Genomic DNA, 17,983 nt, shown 5'->3' with positions numbered 1-17,983 from the left:
TATTTATGTTGTCTTTAATACAAAACGAGGCTCACAGTGATACCACCAAAATTTTTATCACTTAGTCTTTAATATGAAGTGTCTGACAGACAGCAAAGCTAAGTCTGATTTCACCCCATTATGATTAATCGTACAAATGATCCATGGAATATAAAACTAACTGGCTTATTAACTAGTTCACAGCAGTCAATATAACTCTTAATCTTACAACAGTTTGTGAAACCTGTATTTTTCGTGGTGTATAAAATGTTTGGATAACTTACAGAAATGCAGCCAGGTGACAGCTTGCTGAACACACCTACAGTGCAGACCAGAACTGATTGAATTTTCCTTTTGATATAGTTAACTCTAAAATTAGGCCCACTGATTTTCTGTGTGTATGCAATAAGTTAGCTGCTAGAAGTTTCCAGGGCCTTTTCTGGGGGAGGGATTGGGGAGCAGGGGGGGGGGGGGGGAGGGGGGGAGATGGGAGCATCATGATGATTTTGGAATGAATTACATAACAGTTTTGAGATTTCATGAAAGATGTTCTTTGTTCACTTGCTGCCAGGTAGTATTCGTTACGCATTTGGACTTTCTTCAAACTGATACTAAACTGATTCATTTGTTTTATTCTGATGGGCAGTATGACAGTCCCATTTTCAAAGATTTTTTTTTTATTTCTTTCTTTCTGTTTTTTTCCTAGGAAGTTGCAGCTGCCCTTTCCTGCCACTTGCTGGGTACGTCCTTGATTAGCTTAATCACTAAACTCATTTACAAGGCTCATCCAGGTCATCCATAGCTGAATTTTCTGATGAAGAGTTGCAGTCTGCATGTGAATCATGCAATGGCTTTTTACATTTTTGTAATATATCATACTGATCTTAAGTCCACATCTTTTGATGACTCACCAGACTCTCAGAATGATTGTTATACATTTCTTTGGCTTGTTTTCTACATATTGCTATATATTTATGAATTAAGTTTCAAAGACACTTCTGCATTTTGCAGGTTTTAATGCTACTTCATGATGCTGGAGCCGATCTTTCAAAAAGGGATGTCCTTGGGAGGACTGCACTCCATAGAACACTGGGAAACAAGGAAAATTTTGAGTACTTGTGGGAAAAATGTAAAGATTTCACACACTCTGTTGATAAGAAAGGGCAGACACCAATACACAGAGCTATTTCAGATTTCCATCTTCATTGGGAAATGCAATACGTAGTGAGGCTCCTATTGGAAGCTGGTGCAGATGCCAAATCATGTGATACAGAAGGAAAGACACCTTTATGTATTGCTGTAGAGAAAGGCTCACGTGATGTAAGTATTTTTTTATTTTTTTCATTGTATGTGAACTATTTTACAGGCATCACTTTGTGAAACAAATGTCTGGTGGATGGTCAAGTAAATGGAATGAAATGGGTAGAGAGAAAAGAGGTGGGAAGCAACAGGACAGGTTGGGAACAGGTAGTTAGTGAGTCAGGGGAGACGTGGTTGTACAGGCTATACATGTGGCACATAGGTGCTGGAGCCTGTGGGGTGCAGCTAATGGAGAGGATGACATGGAGGCATAGATTTGGAGGGAGTCCTAGGACAGAGAAGGAGGAAACTATTGGGTATAGGGTGTGGGGCAGCAGGTTAGAGAAGACAGAAGCCAGGAGGATTATGGGAGTGTAGGATATGTTGCAAGGATAACAATCATCAAATGTAATTCAGGAATGCTGTTGCTGGAGGGAAGGATCCAGAGGGCATGGGTTGTGAAGCAGCCATCAAATTGTATTAGACATAAAAACATAGATTCTGTAACTGTCCCTAAATTTGTGAATAAGCTGTTGTAAATTTGGCTTGTAGAACCACAGCTCCTCCAGTACCAAAAATGCAACTGAGGCATTGATCTTGTTTCTATAAAATGTTAGTGCCACAGTATTCAGAAATTCATCATTAGGTTGCGGGAGTACAATTCTTAGATTATCTGTTTAGTTTTTGTGGTCCTGGTAGGAGTAAAGAATGACAATGCAGAAATTTACTGCAGTTCAAAGCCTTAATTTAGAATGTTATAGTAGCCTCACACACACACACACACACACACACACACACACACACACACACACACACACACACACATATATATATATATATATATGTGTGTGTGTGTGTGTGTGTGTGTGTGTGTGTGTGTGTGTGTGTGTGTGAGGGTACTATAACATTCTAAATTAAGGCTTTGAACTGCAGTAAATTTCTGCATTGTCATTCTTTATATATATGTATATCTGCTTGTGTCTGTATATGTGTGGATGGATATGTGTGTGTGTGCGAGTGTATACCCGTCCTTTTTTCCCCCTAAGGTAAGTCTTTCCGCTCCCGGGATTGGAATGACTCCTTACCCTCTCCCTTAAAACCCACTTCCTTTCGTCTTTCCCTCTCCTTCCCTCTTTCCTGATGAGGCAACAGTTTGTTGCGAAAGCTTGAATTTTGTGTGTATGTATGTGTCTGTTTGTGTTTCTATCAACCTGCCAGCGCTTTCGTATGGTAAGTCACATCATCTTTGTTTTTAAATATATTTTTCCCGCGTGGAATGTTTCCCTCTATTATATATATATATATATATATATATATATATAAACAAAAATGATGTGACTTACCAAACGAAAGCGCTGGCACGTCGATAGACACACAAACATACACACAAAATTCAAGCTTTCGCAACAAACTGTTGCCTCATCAGGAAAGAGGGAAGGAGAGGGAAAGACAAAAGGATGTGGGTTTTAAGGGAGAGAGTAAGGAGTCATTCCAATCCCGGGAGCAGAAAGACTTACCTTAGGGGGAAAAAAGGACAGGTATACACTTGGACACACACACGTATCCATCCGCACATACACAGACACAAGCAGACATTTGTAAAGGCAAACTCTTTGCTTGTGTCTGTGTATGTGCAGATGGATATGTGTGTGTGTGTGTGTGTGTGTGTGCGCGCGAGTGTATACCTGTCCTTTTTTCCCCCTAAGGTAAGTCTTTCCGCTCCCGGGATTGGAATGACTCCTTACCCTCTCCCTTAAAACCCACATCCTTTCGTCTTTCCCTCTCCTTCCCTCTTTCCTGATGAAGCAACCGTTTGTTGTGAAAGCTTGAATTTTGTGTGTATGTTTGTGTTTGTTTGTGTGTCTATCGACCTGCCAGCACTTTTGTTTGGTAAGTCTCATCATCTTTATATATATATATCTTCAGACACAGGTGTTTTGGGCATACTTTGTCCAATACACTTCTAAGCATTTTAACCAGTGTACCTCCACCAAGAAACATCAGCAGATTCAAATCCTTGAAGACTAAATTTATCCAACTTATTATTAATACACAACTGATGTTCCTTTGGACCTTGTCCTTCAAACACTTTTTATTAGCTTCTGTACCATTAGTAACCCTTTTCAAGCCAAAATTAAATCTGTATGCACATGTAACCACCTTATATAGAATGGCAATAGCAAACTTATTATTAAAAAATGTGATCTCATCTTTAATGTTGTAGGACCTGAAAATTGGCATTTGTTTGGCATTCAAATCAAAATGCCCTGAAACCTTACTTTCTTTGTCTTTATCGCCATGACTAAATTTGGTATTAAATGTTTAAAAAAACTCCATACACTGCTTATACGTCCTTCCCAGGTGAATTTTAGTAGTCAGAGGACACCTACAATGAATCCGCCATTGATGTACATGCCTGCAGTCCAACATCATCCTCTGTCCTTGTCTGTATAAATGGAGATACCCTCATTCGCATTACTGTCAGATGTCTCTATTACCTCTTTCATAGACATACAGTGAAAAATATGACAGTTAGCATGGACAATATATGCTCAGCCGCAAACTGTGCTACTGTTTGGTCAACTTTACTCTTGGCCACCGTTTTGTGGTGACTATTCATTCAGGTGGACAGTTGGTTGGTGGTCATGCCCACATAAAATGCTGCGCATTGATTGCAGTAAAGGTAGTATATGACATGGCTGCTTTCACAGGTGACCTAAACTCTGATGGGGTAGGATATACCCATGACAAGACAGGAGTAGGATGTGCTAGGTGGGTAAATCAGACAACTCTTACACCTAGGTATTGGAGAGGGATATGACCCCTATGGCAAGGGGTTGGGAATGGGAATGGCATAGTGACGGACCAGGCTATTGTGTAGGTTAGGTGGACAATGGAATACTGCTTTAAGAGGAGTGGGCAGGATCATGGGTAGGATGTCCATCATTTCAGTGCATGATAATAATCAACATTTTGATGGGGGATATGGTTCAGTTGCTGAAGACTATGATGATATCGGATGACTGGGGTGGGAGAGGGTGTGCTTCCTTGCACTGATTCTACACAACCCATACCACAGTTCACCTGTGAAACAGTAATCCCAGCAATATCCAGACGGCAAAATGTAGAAGCAGAGGTGTGTGTACTCTAGCTTGTCAAAGGATTACTTCTGAAAGCCAGCAAAGTTTTCATTCTTTCTTGTGTGTGCTTGTCAGTTTATGCTGGTCAGTGAGGTCTCCTTTTCTCCTAAAGTATTTACATTGTGACAGAATGTTCCTTGCTATATTGATAGATGGAAGGAGTTGGATATGTAAAGTCTAAAGAAAATACCTCACTTGTAAACTTATATAAGAAGTTGGAGATCATGTTTAGAAGTCATTGAAACGGCAGTTGCTTAAGAAAACAAAATTTTTCTGTGTTTATTTATTAAGAATAGCTCAATAATGTGACTAGAGCCTTGTGCATTAGAAATGTTGTGCATTCACATTCAGGATCTATAAAAGCTAAGTTTATGTATTTCACTTCATAATTATCAAACAAATAAAGGAAGCAATGTAAGATGAAGTCACTTTCATTCTGACAACAGTTGCGAATAGTCATGGACACATTTAGAGAGTGAACTTAACAGTTCATTGGCAGTGGAGACTGCCTTTGAAATGGTGACATCTTTAAAAGTGGTGTATGTTGTATAAGAAAAATAAACTTTTGTGTTCCTTATTTAGTTTCATTTTCTTACCCAGAATGTGGAACAAAGCATTTTATCTATATATGGTACTGAACACAAATTTTCACACGAACACTTCTTGTTTTGACCAGAATCTCTCATCTTCAGACTTCACACATTTCAAATTTTTATGTGGAGCATAAGAACTGTAATAATTAGCATATTTTATCAAAAGAATGTGCTCTATATTAATGAGTCTCTCCACACTTACCAGTATATTACTAAGATTTGCACCACATTTTGCAGCAGCACAGTCTGTTGCCTACGCAAGAAGTTCCGCATGACTTGGTGACGCCTTGAGCACACACACACCTTTTCTGAAGCTATGAGCAATGTTTCTCAGGTGCAAAAGCTTTAAGAAAACTTAGCTGAACTGAACATATCAATGGAGTGCAAAATAAATCAAGTAACAGGTCTTGATAACTATCAAATGAACAAAATAAGTTGAATGAAAACTCTGGCCTATTGTCACTTTTTGAGTGCCTGTTTAGCCACCAATTTGTAGTGTTACTTATTTGGTTGTGGTTGAAATTATTTGGTGGCACATGCATGACTCAAGTCTTATAGTCTGAAAAGCATTTTTGGCAGTGCACTGTTCAAAGATGAACACAGTAATGTTCAGTTAAATTGTTTACAATTGAACATGTCTTCAAATTATTTTCATTGGAGTAATGAACTGCTATATCCTGCTACTAGTGAGTGTGAGTGCTCCAAGTGTTGTGTTGCCGTGTGTGTGCACTTAAATCAACTGCCAACTGTATCAGCATGCACCAGCCACTAAAGCCCACCTGTAGGGAGTATGCACACAGCATAGTCTCTGCCATTCTGTCTACTGGTGACTCATGCCTGTGTACATGGAGAACTGTGCCTACTCACTCTCACTACACTCTTTTAGTTTGTACTGCTCACATCAGTTGTTCTGTGTATCACTTATATTGCACTTTTGGTTTGATTCTGTACTCTTGTTACATGTAGAGTAATGAGAGGCTTATTTTCATTATAGTTCTGAGGTTTGTGAATAAAACTGTATTTATGTTACTTGGATTGGTTCTGAAAGAACATTTTACTTCGACAGTGACCACTGCGTCAGCTTACATTAACAGACAGAAGACAATTCCACTTGTCTGTCCACCCACTTTTCCTCCTTATGATGATTAAGCCAGGAATTGGGAAGCTTATGAAAAAGACTCAGACAGCATTTTTTTGGGTTTTGGCATAACAGAATTGAATTTGTGCAAAGCCTTATTCCTCTCATGGATTCCGCATAAAGTTTATCAATTATTATGTCAGCTTGCCCCTTTACAAGAACTGGCAGCTCTTACTTTTGATCACATGTGCAGTTTATTGTCCAGCAAATTAACGCATGCCATACCAGCATGAGTTGAATTCTCCTGATGCCACAAGGAAACATACCAGTCACACTGGGCCTGGGCAGTCAAACTTAGCCATATGTGTCAGCTCATTACTACGCCCATAATGTCTCTTATCCAGACCCTATGGGGCATGATGCAGTTATCTGCTTAGCTGTAGATGAAGTATGCCAGAAGACTTTACTCTGTGAAAACCCCCTTTTGGGTGAAGTTTTCTAAATAGTTTCTCAGGCAGCGAGTGACCAAATTGAAGCATGGGGCAATGTGGCAGTAGTGTTACAAGATGTGCCCACTAGGATGACAGATAGCTTGCACAAGGAAGCGGCAGTGGAGGAGGTAAAAATTTGGGTCTAGCTCTGAACAGACCAAGGCCAGCCCAAATAACCACAACTGCCACAGCACCAGCATCACCGTTCTCTGATCCCATCTTGTACTTTCTGTTTGGCATGTACTAAGTGCTAGACTATTTGTAATGCTTTCCAGAAGAAAGGCCACATTACTTCCTTGTGTTGTTTGCCAAAGGTTGCTTAACATATGGAAATGGACATAAACTGTGTGATTCCAATGTTTGTAACTCCCAAGTTGCTTATCGAGTTAAGTATTTTTCACCAAGTGGTCCAGCTATAGGTCAACAAAAATGCTACACTGACACTGAATTCCCAAACATATGTGAATTTAGGCTTGTTGGCATTGACACCAGTCATGTGGAAGCTGAACATTGCACTATTGGGACAATTTATGGCATCTGCCTCTTACAAGTCAGTGGTTTATTCCATTACATTTCTGGTGGTTGCTGATGCCAGTGTTTGGAACTTGTTTGGGATGGACGCATTTCACACATTTGGGTTGTCTATCACTAATGCATTTCACCTTGTGTCTGACCAGCTACCATATTCTCAATTGGAGACACTATGTGGGGAGTTTTCAGTCTTGTTTTCAGAAGGTATAGGGTGTGCTATGTTTTTTGTGCTTACATTTCTTTGAAATACACTGCTCAGCCTCATTTTTGTCATGTGCATCCTATTCCTGCCACCTTGAAAGATCAAATGAAGGCAGAATTGAACAGACCTAAATCTCTAGTGGTAGTACAACCTGCTATGACCAGTGAATGATTGTCTCTGCTGGTTGTAGTTTGGAAGCCGTTGGGAAAACTTTGCCTTTGTGGTGACTTCAGTACTGTTGCTGATGTGCAGTTGACTGTGGATATGTATCCTCTCCCATAGCATGAGCAACAGTTGGCAAAATTATTGGGTTGCCAGTACTTTTCTAAAATTGATTTGTCTGAAGCATATCTGCAGGTTCCTGTGGATGAAGAGTCTTGGTGAGCTCTGGTTTTGAATACATATTTTAGTCTCTATCAATATTTGCACATTTCTTGTGGTGTGACTAGGGCACCTGCTATTTTCCAACAATTTTAGAGCAATTGACTATGCCTGTCCTGGGTTGCATTAATTATCTGTATGATATTGTTGTCACAGGCTCTTCCAGGGCTGATCACTTGAAAAATTTGTGCATTTTCTTTTCTGTCTTAAAGCCCACAGGCTTACAATGTAACCTCACAAAACCTCAATTTTTTCAACCTTCTATTGTTTATTTGGTGTTTGAGGTCTCATGGGATGAAGTTCAGCCTCTGCCAGACCACACCTTTGCTGTTACTTCTGTGTGTTACCCTTTGTCCATGAAGAAGCTTCAGGCCTACCTAGGGAAGATAGCCCACTACCATAAATTCCTGCTATGGCAGCCACATTAGCCCACTGATTGCATACCTTGTTACACAAAAATGTATCTTTTTGGTGGAAACCAGATTGCAAACGTGCTTTTCAAATCTTTAAATCCAAACTACTTTTGCCCCCTTGTTTAGCTATGTTATCTCTTGACCAACACACAATATTGTCAACTGACCCTTCACAGTATGGCCTCAGCACAGTTCCAGTGCACCAATATGCCAACAGCTCTGAACAACCGGTTACTTACACCTCTAAATCAGTGACCCTGGCCCAGCAGCTTTATTCTCAGGTGGAAAAAGAGACTCTTGCCATAGTCTATGCTCTCCAGAAATTTCCTTTTGTTGACTCCAGGTTTCATCTTATTACACACCATAAACCCTTGGTTTCTTTGTCAACGCTCACACTTGCTCCCCTGACAAGGCAGCAAACTACCTACAACACTGGGCACTGTTCTTGTCTCTCTACAGTTAAGAAATCCATTTCCAACCTATAATCAAACACACCAATATCGACACCTTGTCCCACCTTCCTGTGGGTCCTGATCCTGACTTTGATCATGAAGAATTGCTTTGCTTCCATCTTGATACTGAAATGCAGGCTGTGTTCAAGGGTTTCCCAATTTTGAGCTCACGCATAGCAGCTGCCATTGCTGCTGATCCCATTATCCTCCAGATGGTTCAATTTGTTCAACAAGGTTGCCCAGGTAAACCACTGAGTCAGGCTTTGGACCCCCTGAACAATTATTTTCCCTTATGGTATCACCTCTCTGTTATTGACAGTGTTTTTCTGTTGTCAATGGAAGATGTCTCTTTGAGACTAGTCATTCCCAGTGCGTTACAATGAAAAGTTCTATGTCTTCTCCACCAGGGCGATTGGGGAGTTCCATGCACTAAACTGTTGGTAAGGAGATATGTTTTTTGCTCAGAAATTGATGGCAAAATCGTCCATTTTGTTGTGGCTTGTGAATGATGTGCCTGACAACAGGCAGTCCCAGGGTATATCTGTCCCCCTGGCTAGCTCCATACCAGCCATGGGAATACATTCATGTTGGCTTTGCAGATCCCTTCTTGAATTCCTGTTTTCTCTTCATTTTGGATCTATTTTCCAGTGCATGTCGATATTGGCTGAGGTCACAATTCTTATGCTTTTGGGGGTTTTTCCTATTGAGGGGTTGCCTTGCACCTTAGTTTCTGATAATGGGCCTCAGTCCATTTCCCACACCTTTCATACATCATGCTATGGCTCTGCCATTCCACCCTCAATTGAATGGTGACACAGAACAACTAGGCATACGTTCAAGTTCTGAATGAAAAAGTTTGTTATGGATTCTTCGCCAGATGACATCCTTCTCAGTTTTCTGAGCACCTAATGCTTCATGCGTATGGGGGACAGGAGCCCAGCTGAGATGCTTCATGACTGGCAGCTATGCAGACTGCTTCACCTTCTGCAGCCTGCACTGCACCTGTTGCATCTGGATTCACCCATCCACTTTGCACCGGGATTATTGGTGTGGGCACGAGCGTCTGGTTGCAGGCCCAGGTGGATACTGGCCACTGTTGACTGCTGCCAGGGATGTTGTCTTTTATCATCTCTGCAGCCAATGGGCTGATAGTGTGCCACTTGTTCAGTCACACACCTGCTCACTGCTGGAAACTACAGGTTTGTGGGTGCAGCCCCCCGTCACCAGAGCCTGCCTCGCCAATCTCAGTCGCAAATGATGTTTACAGCATATTCAGATTTTGCTCACTGTGTGACCGTCTTCAGTGATAAAAACATGTAAATAACCAGTTGCAATAAGGTAACATGCATGTGTTATAAAATGTACAGTTGCATAAGCTTTAAATATATGTCAGTCATAAAATACATACCAGAAAATGTTGGTTAAAACATTAAAACCATTTGTATATGATTATAGTCCTGACCATATTATTCATTTCAGAGACAGAGTTCACACTGATGTGGCTGTTCACAGTTACAACATAGCTGGCTTCAGTGTACACCATGCCAATCTACAGTGCTCTCATGACATGGATCGTACATTGACAACATGTATTAACTTTATTTTACAATTCATATGGTTTATCATTTTATTTAGTATTTTGTACTTTTCACACACTTATGAACATAAAACAAACAATGTGGTTGCAATCAAAACCAGTGACTAATGTTTTAAAGTTATGCATAATGGCAACTGTGTGACCTACCAGTGGCGCCAGTTACCGCGGCACGTTTTACAACTGAACATAGTTTAAAAACACAAAACTCTTAGTTTAAAAATACAAAAGTCTTGTACAAATACATAACTTAATAAAATATTTATTAAACCCAAGCTATATACTAAGTACAGTTAACCTATTTGGAACAGAAAAGAGTGGTGCTGTAAGTCATTGTACCATTATCAGTATGTTGAAAGGCCAGAAATCTTTCTGCTTTAACATGTCCTCTCTTATGAATTTATTATTATTATTGTTATTATTACAGGATTAATCAATACAAAGATTAATTAATAACAACATCTTGTTGTATTCCTGTTATCTTCCACCAAGCCTCTTTATGCAGCGCATCTTCGTTGTCGATGCTGCAGTGTTCCATTATCCCATTTATATGGTCTGTCCAAGAATGTCATGGTCTTCTGCACTTACGTCTGCTGGATGGTTTCTGGTCACATACCCTCTTTGGCCACCGATGATCTGGCATTCTCATCATATGTCCATACCATTTTAATGATTTTCTTTCAGTTATATCTATCACTATATCATTTGCCTTCATTCTAGCTCTTACTTCCTCATTAGTTTTTCTTTTTATTCTTGATATTCTGGCACTCCTACACAAGTAACCCATTTCCACAGCTATTAGTCTTCTTTTGAGATCCACATTTAAGGTCCAGAGTTCTGATCCATAACATAGCACTGACTCAACCATTAGTTTAGCTACTTTTTTTGTATTGCTGTTGGCAATATTCTTATCCCACCAAAAATAATTCATACACCCTAACACTTTTCTGCTGTGCTGTATTCTGTATTTTATGTCTATATGGCCCAGTCCATTTTTATCAATATGTGCCCCGAGATATTTAAATTTCTCTACCTGTCTCATAACTACTGTTTTGTTGATGTGTACTTCAAATTTAGCATCACTATTCATCACCAGATACTCTGTTTTTGTTAGACTCATTTGTAGTCATTTGTTGTATTCCCGATTTAAACATCATATCATGACGTTAGAAATAGTCAAAATCTAAATGGAGCAGCCCATTACAAACAGTATTGTAAGGTGCTTAAAAAAGTTATTAGGAAGGCAAAAAGTATGTGGTATGCAGATAGAATAGCTAAGTCTCAGGATAAAATTAAAACCATGGTTAGTCGTAAAGGAAGTCTGCAGAGACAGGTCGAGGATATACAAGCAGTGTGTAGTGGGAATGTTCATGTTACTGATAAGTCACATATATGTACAGTATTTAATAATCACTTTCTGAATATAGCAGGTGAACTAAATAGAAACCTAGTCCCAACAAGGAATCATATAGCGCTCATAGAAAAAAGTGTTCCAAGACTGTTACCTGAAATGCTCCTCCATGATACTGACAAGAGGGAGATTGAGTTAATAATTAAATCACTAAAGACCAAGAAATCTCATGGATATGACGGGGTATCTAGCAGAATACTGAAGTATTGTTCTATGTATGTTAGCCCAGTACTTAGTCATGTCTGTAACTTTTTCTTTAGGAGTGGTCGGTTTCCTGACCGATTAAAGTACTCGGTAGTGAAACCACTTTATAAAATGGGAGACAGGGATAATGTTGACAATTATAGACCTATTTCTATGCCATCGATGTTTGCTAAAGTTATTGAGAGGGTTGTATATATAAGGTTACTGGAGCATTTAAATTCACATAATTTGCTGTCAAATGTACAGTTTGGTTTTAGAAGTGGTTTAACAACTGAAAATGCTATATTCTCTTTTCTCTGTGTGGTTTTGGATGGATTAAATAAAAGGTTGTGAACGCTAGGTGTTTTCTTTGATTTAACGAAGGCTTTTGATTGTGTTGACCACAAAATATTACTGCAGAAGTTGTACCATTATGGAGTAAGGGGCGTAGCTTACAATTGGTTCACCTCTTACTTTAAGAACAGAAAGCAGAAAGTAATTCTCTGCAATATTGAGAGTGGTAGTGATGTTCAGTCCCAATGGGCACTGTTAAGTGGGGCGTTCCCCAAGGGTCGGTGCTGGGGCCATTGCTGGTTCTTATTTATATAAATCATATGCTTTCTAGTATTACAGGTGATTCAAAAATATTTCTGTTTGCTGATAACACCAGCTTGGTAGTGAAGGATCTTGTGTGTAATATTGAAACAGTATCAAATAATATAGTTCATAAAATAAGTTTGTGGCTTGTGGAAAATAATTTGATGCTAAAACACAGTAAGACTCAGTTTTTACAGTGTATAACTCACAATTCAACAAGAACTGATATTTTGATCAGACAGAATGGGCATATTATAAGAGAGATGGAACAGTTCAAGCTCCTAGGCGTTCAGATAGATAGTAAGCTGTTGTGGAAAGCCGATGTTCAGGATCTTGTTCAGATACTAAATGCTGCTTTATTTACCATTAGAACAGTGTCTGAAATAAGCGACAGCTCAACACAAAAAGTAGTCTACTTTGCATATTTTCATACGCTTATGTCATATGGTATTATTTTTTGGTGTAATTCTTCTGATTCAAAAAGGGTATTTTTGGCTTAAAAACGGGCTGTTCGGGCTATGTGTGGTGTAAGTTCGAGAACCTCTTGTCGACCCCTATTCAATAGTCTGGGAATTCTGACATTGCCCTCACAGTATATTTTCTTCAATGTCGTTTGTTGTTAGCAATATTAGCTTATTCCCAAGAGTTAGCAGCTTTCAGTCAGTTAATACTAGGCAGAAATCAAATCTGCATGTGGAATGAGCTTCCTTGACTCTTGTGCAGAAAGGAGTGCAGTATTCTGCTGCATCCATTTTCAATAAGCTACCACAAGAACTCAAAAATCTTAGCAGTAACCCAAACACTTTTAAGTCTAAACTGAAGAGTTTCCTCATGGCTCACTCCTTCTATTCTGTCGAGGAGCTCCTGGAAGAGCTGAAAAATTAAGCAAATTCCAGTGTTGCATTGTTGATTTTCTTTATTTAAACTTATGAATTGTTGCCTGAATATGTTACATATATTTCATTTTATCTGTTTCTACTATCGTGTTATAATTTCATGTATTGAGTCGTTCCATGACCATGGAGACTTCTCCTTAATTTGGTCCCACGGAACAATAAATAAATAAAAAAATAAAAATAAAATAAATGAACTCAAGGTCATAATCATCTTGTGCTAATAGCTTGATCATCAGCAAAACTTAAGAAAAATATCTGTGCTTTGTTGACAGTGATTCCCATTCCTCTGCAGCTGTTCTTCCAATTTCGGAGAGCCACTTCTACATATAAATTGAACAAGATGGGTGACATACTGCAACCTTGCTGCAAACCTTTAGCGACATTAATCGATTCTGATAACTTTGAACTTCGTTTAATCTGTACCACATTGTCTCTGTACATTTCAGTAATAATTTGTAAAAGGTGATCATCCATACCTATGTCTTCTATAGCTTTCCACAGCTTAGATTTAGGGGCTGTATTGTAAGCTTTTGCTAAATCTACAAAGGTAATGTGTAGCTCCTTCCCTACTGCTATAAATTTCTCCACTAGTTGTTGTAAAATAAATAGGTTATCTGTATATGATCCATTCTGCCTAAACCCACTCTGGTCTTCCCCAATATGGTGGCCAACATTTTGTCTAATTTTTTCAAACATCATCTTGCCAAATAAGCAGCTCATTGTACAATTGACACTAATGCCTCTATAGCAGTTTGTGTCTTTTCTATACACTTTCTTAAAAATAGATATAATGTATGGCTTTTTCCATTCTGAGGGAATTTCAATCCTTTTACACCAGTTGTTCATTAGGCAGGTTATTCGTTTCTTCAGATATCTTCCTACAGCCTTCAATAATTCAACAGGAATGTTTCCTGGACCAGGTGATCAGCCATTCTTCATTTTAATAATGCGCAATTCGCTTCCTCGATTGTAATGTTTATATTTTGATATTTACTTCCATCTTCTCTTCATTCCTTTGCATCTAATATGGCCCATCTTCAGTTAAAAGGTCTGCATAATGCTTTTCCCATTACTTTCAGGGAATTAGGTTGTCTACTGCTTTGTTTACTTGTGTTCTTCATACTGGTAATTGTCGTCCACACTTCTGTTGTTTCTGATCCACCTATTTGACTCTCAGTTTCAGTACTTTTCTGTTCCCACATCTTGTTCTTTTCTAGTTTAATTTTGTTTCTTAATTTGTAATTTGTTGTCTGGTAGTTTTGCCTGTACTGTAGTGATTTAATTGATAACCATTTTTTGCAGAGATTTTTCTTTTCCCTAATCAACATCTTCAGGTCATCAGACATCCATGGAGAATCACGTTTACCTAGACCCTTACTCTCAGTCCCTAGTACCTCTAGAGAAATTTTTGTAATTGCTTTTTTAATATTCTCATATTGTACTTCACCATTGTCATCTTCTGGAATCACTTTAAGTTCATTTTCTAATCTACATTGAAGTAAATCCTTGATGCTGAACTGCTTCAGGAGGAAGAGCTTATAGCTTGCCTGCTCTAATTTCTCATGATTGCTGTGGTCAGCCACTTGGCCAGTTGTTGATGGTTTTCGCCTAAATGGGTATGTTAACTTTTCTAAACCTAAGTAGTGATCAGGCCCACAGATGGCTCCCCGCATGACTGTACAATCTTGAACTACCATTTTTGGTCATTGCTTGGTAATGATGTAATCAATTATTGATATCTGCTGTAGTGATGGTCTCTCCCATATATATCTGTGAATATCTTTATGTGAATAATGTGTGTTCAGAATTTTCAACTTATACTGGTTATGGAGTTCTCCAAGATTTTCTCCAGAAGTATTAATGACATTTTCTCCATATTTCCCTGTTACTGCATCACTTATTTCTGAGCCAACCCTCGCATTAAAATCTTCTGTTATTACTACTTCTTGGTGCTTTTTGACTTGGTTGAGTAGATGGTCTGATTTCTGGTAGAAATGGTCTCTGGTTTGCTGTGCCGCATTGTTGTTTGGTGCATACACTCCTATTATAACTGTTTCAATGCCATATAACTTGATGGTAATAGTGACAACTCTTTTGCATATAAATGCATAGTCCTTGCTGCAAGCGCTCAGAGCTTTGTTAATTAGAATGGAAATGCTGGCTTTTGCTTGTTTACGTTTATCAACTCCAGACCAAAAATGGATGAAATGTCCAAATTTTTCATTCCCTTTTGCCTTCTTTTTTGTTTCTGACAGAATAATTATGTCCACCTTCAGTCAACTAATTTCATTCTCTATTTCGGTGTGTTTATTTGTCAGGCTTTGAACGTTCCATGTACCAACTCTCAATATCTTTTTCCTTGCCAATAATTGTCGTAAAGAGTTTCTATCCAATTTCTGGGCTCCATTTTAGATTCTCGAGCTTTTAGAAGTTTTTTGTGGATAATAGGGTGCTGGCCCATTGACCCAACCTCCAACTTGGAGGACCCGGATTTGATATCAGGGTTTACTCCCCTAGGAGGGTTGGCTTCACCACGCCTGTAGAAACCACCCTTCCCTAGGTGGGACATGTTTCGTCTGGCTCCTCCGTTGAGGCCTGTCCAGTTTGGGTGACCCTGCCAGTAGCTACACTACCACTGGCATAGCCCTCAACTTTACTGGAGCAAGCAACTCATATACAAATGGTGATAACCTAACTGGGATCTCTTTGCTTCCTCTCTTGTTTTGCCATTTGTCTCCTTAAGTTCATTTTATTTTCATTTTTCCTAATTACCACCAACATGCATTAGTATAATCTGTATTTTTATAAAGGAGAAAGGTTGGCCCTCAGTCTTAAGAAATATAGTACCAGTTCTAAGTTTGTGCTTAGTTTTGTGTATGTAATTAATTTCCTAATTTATTTTGACCATTCCTAGTTAATATCTTTTGTCATATGGTGAAATCAGTTGTTGGTCCGTGATTTAGATTCTATTGTTGACTTATAAACAAATATAAATTCTGTACTAACTATAAACATTTGGAAGAAGACCTGCTAGGATTTGTAAAGTATTTATTTGGATCTATTCAAAAACATATTAGCAAAGCCAGCCCTTAATTCCAAAATAATTACCAGGTTTGCCAAAAGTATTGTTTGTATAACTATATCTGTTAATTTCATTATTTAAACAAATAATTTGGCCAAACCTTTGTGATGGAAGGAAATGTTAAAAGGGAGAAATTTTTTAATGTATTCAGTTAATTGAATGAGTTATGCTTTAATTGTAATTTCAGTAATTTAGACATCAGACAATGTATAGTTTCAGTGCCCATATATAAAGTGTGGGATCCTGCCCACTTGTCTGTTATAGGGTGCCTAGGAAGCTGTTTCCTCAAGCAATTCATATTAATGGAGTTTATTATAGGAACTGAATACTTAACTTTTGTTTCTACATGATGGGTCACAAGCAATTGACAACATGCAAGTAATCGATGTCCTTGCTATATACAATTTCCATGCAAGCTAATCACACAAGTTCAGAAGCCACTGCTATCATTAATATCACTGCTGCTCTTCTAGTACGGCTTTGTTAATGTGTCTGAAGCTTTTAATCTCCTTGCGCAGATGCCGCTCCTGTTGTGGTGACATCCTAGTCAGTGTGCTATTGGCTGATGTTGCCTCACAGCCCTCTCTCCTGTATCATCCTTGATCTTTGTGCTAGTGCTTGTCGTGCTGGAACATAAAGGACCGATTTTTGGTCCTGAGACAGTCAGTCCACGGCTGATTTTCAGACATGAAACATGTATTGGTTAGAATAACAACAATGCATCAACTTAACATTGGAATAAATGAAACACAAACAGGCTGTGTGTTAGAATAATTAATAACAATGTCCGTTTGATTTATTTGAAAAATAGTGCCACATGTATGGTCTTATTCTGCAAGAACTGTGAACTGTGGTTAGGTTTTTGCTGCTATTGATGTACAACAGCAAATTATTGTAGCAGTATGCTGATGTTGCCTGCAACCTATTAATGAGTCTTATCAACATTGACCAATAGTGAACTGGCCTTATAATTGTGTATAATAATGGGGGTAAGTAAAGAACTGTGAAACACAACTGTGCAACTGTTGACTACATCATTTACAGTAGTGAGTGTTGAAATACTACCCCCCCCCCCCCCCCCCCCCCCCCCCCATTTTTCAGCCCATATAACAATAACAATGCAGTATGGCAACACCGAGGACTATCAACAGAGAAATAAAGCAAGTGAATGTCTCAAAACCCATTATAATTTACTCAGTTTGGTGTTAAAAATAATAAACGGTCAACTAAATCATGTAGCATAATGTGGGAAATACATCACATTTGTCTCCAGAAACTTTGTACTCATATGCGATCAAGGAGGAGTGTAATCATAAGTATATCATTATTGTCATATCGGTGCATTTGTTGGGATTGGTGCCCAGCAGCAGAATCCCAGTAATTTTTAAACAGTTCCCAAAACTGGGAGCTTCTCTTGGACACCTGCTCATTAAGAAGTGTCACACAAGACAATAGCTGATGGCAGAAGATTTCAGACTCCTCCTACAAGTCCATATGTCTTCTCTTCTGGCATGGATGGAGCATCTTTATAGGTGAGGACAAAGCTGGTGCACCATGCCCACTTTCAAGAAGGTGCACAGCTAAGTTAGAGTCTATTGCTGCATTCCTACACTCACATGCAACATGTTTGCAGAACCTGACATCCATACATCTACCAGCTT

At 38.9% G+C, this 17,983-nt stretch overlaps 1 protein-coding gene across 1 annotated transcript in view; it reads left to right on the top strand.

Annotated features, from left to right (window-relative positions):
• The window catches only part of LOC124605330 (serine/threonine-protein phosphatase 6 regulatory ankyrin repeat subunit B-like), a 353,003-nt gene that overhangs the window by 114,616 nt on the left and 220,404 nt on the right, over positions 1-17,983 (top strand). The window contains exon 6 of the mRNA XM_047136936.1: positions 991-1,299. Within this exon, the coding sequence (XP_046992892.1) occupies positions 991-1,299 (309 nt within the window). The remainder of the gene's footprint in view (positions 1-990; positions 1,300-17,983) is intronic.

The sequence above is a fragment of the Schistocerca americana genome, chromosome 3 (assembly GCF_021461395.2).
Source record: "Schistocerca americana isolate TAMUIC-IGC-003095 chromosome 3, iqSchAmer2.1, whole genome shotgun sequence".
Taxonomy (NCBI): Eukaryota; Metazoa; Arthropoda; class Insecta; order Orthoptera; family Acrididae; genus Schistocerca; species Schistocerca americana.
Note: the sequence above shows the minus strand (reverse complement) of the source record. Positions and strands in the feature narration are given on the sequence as shown.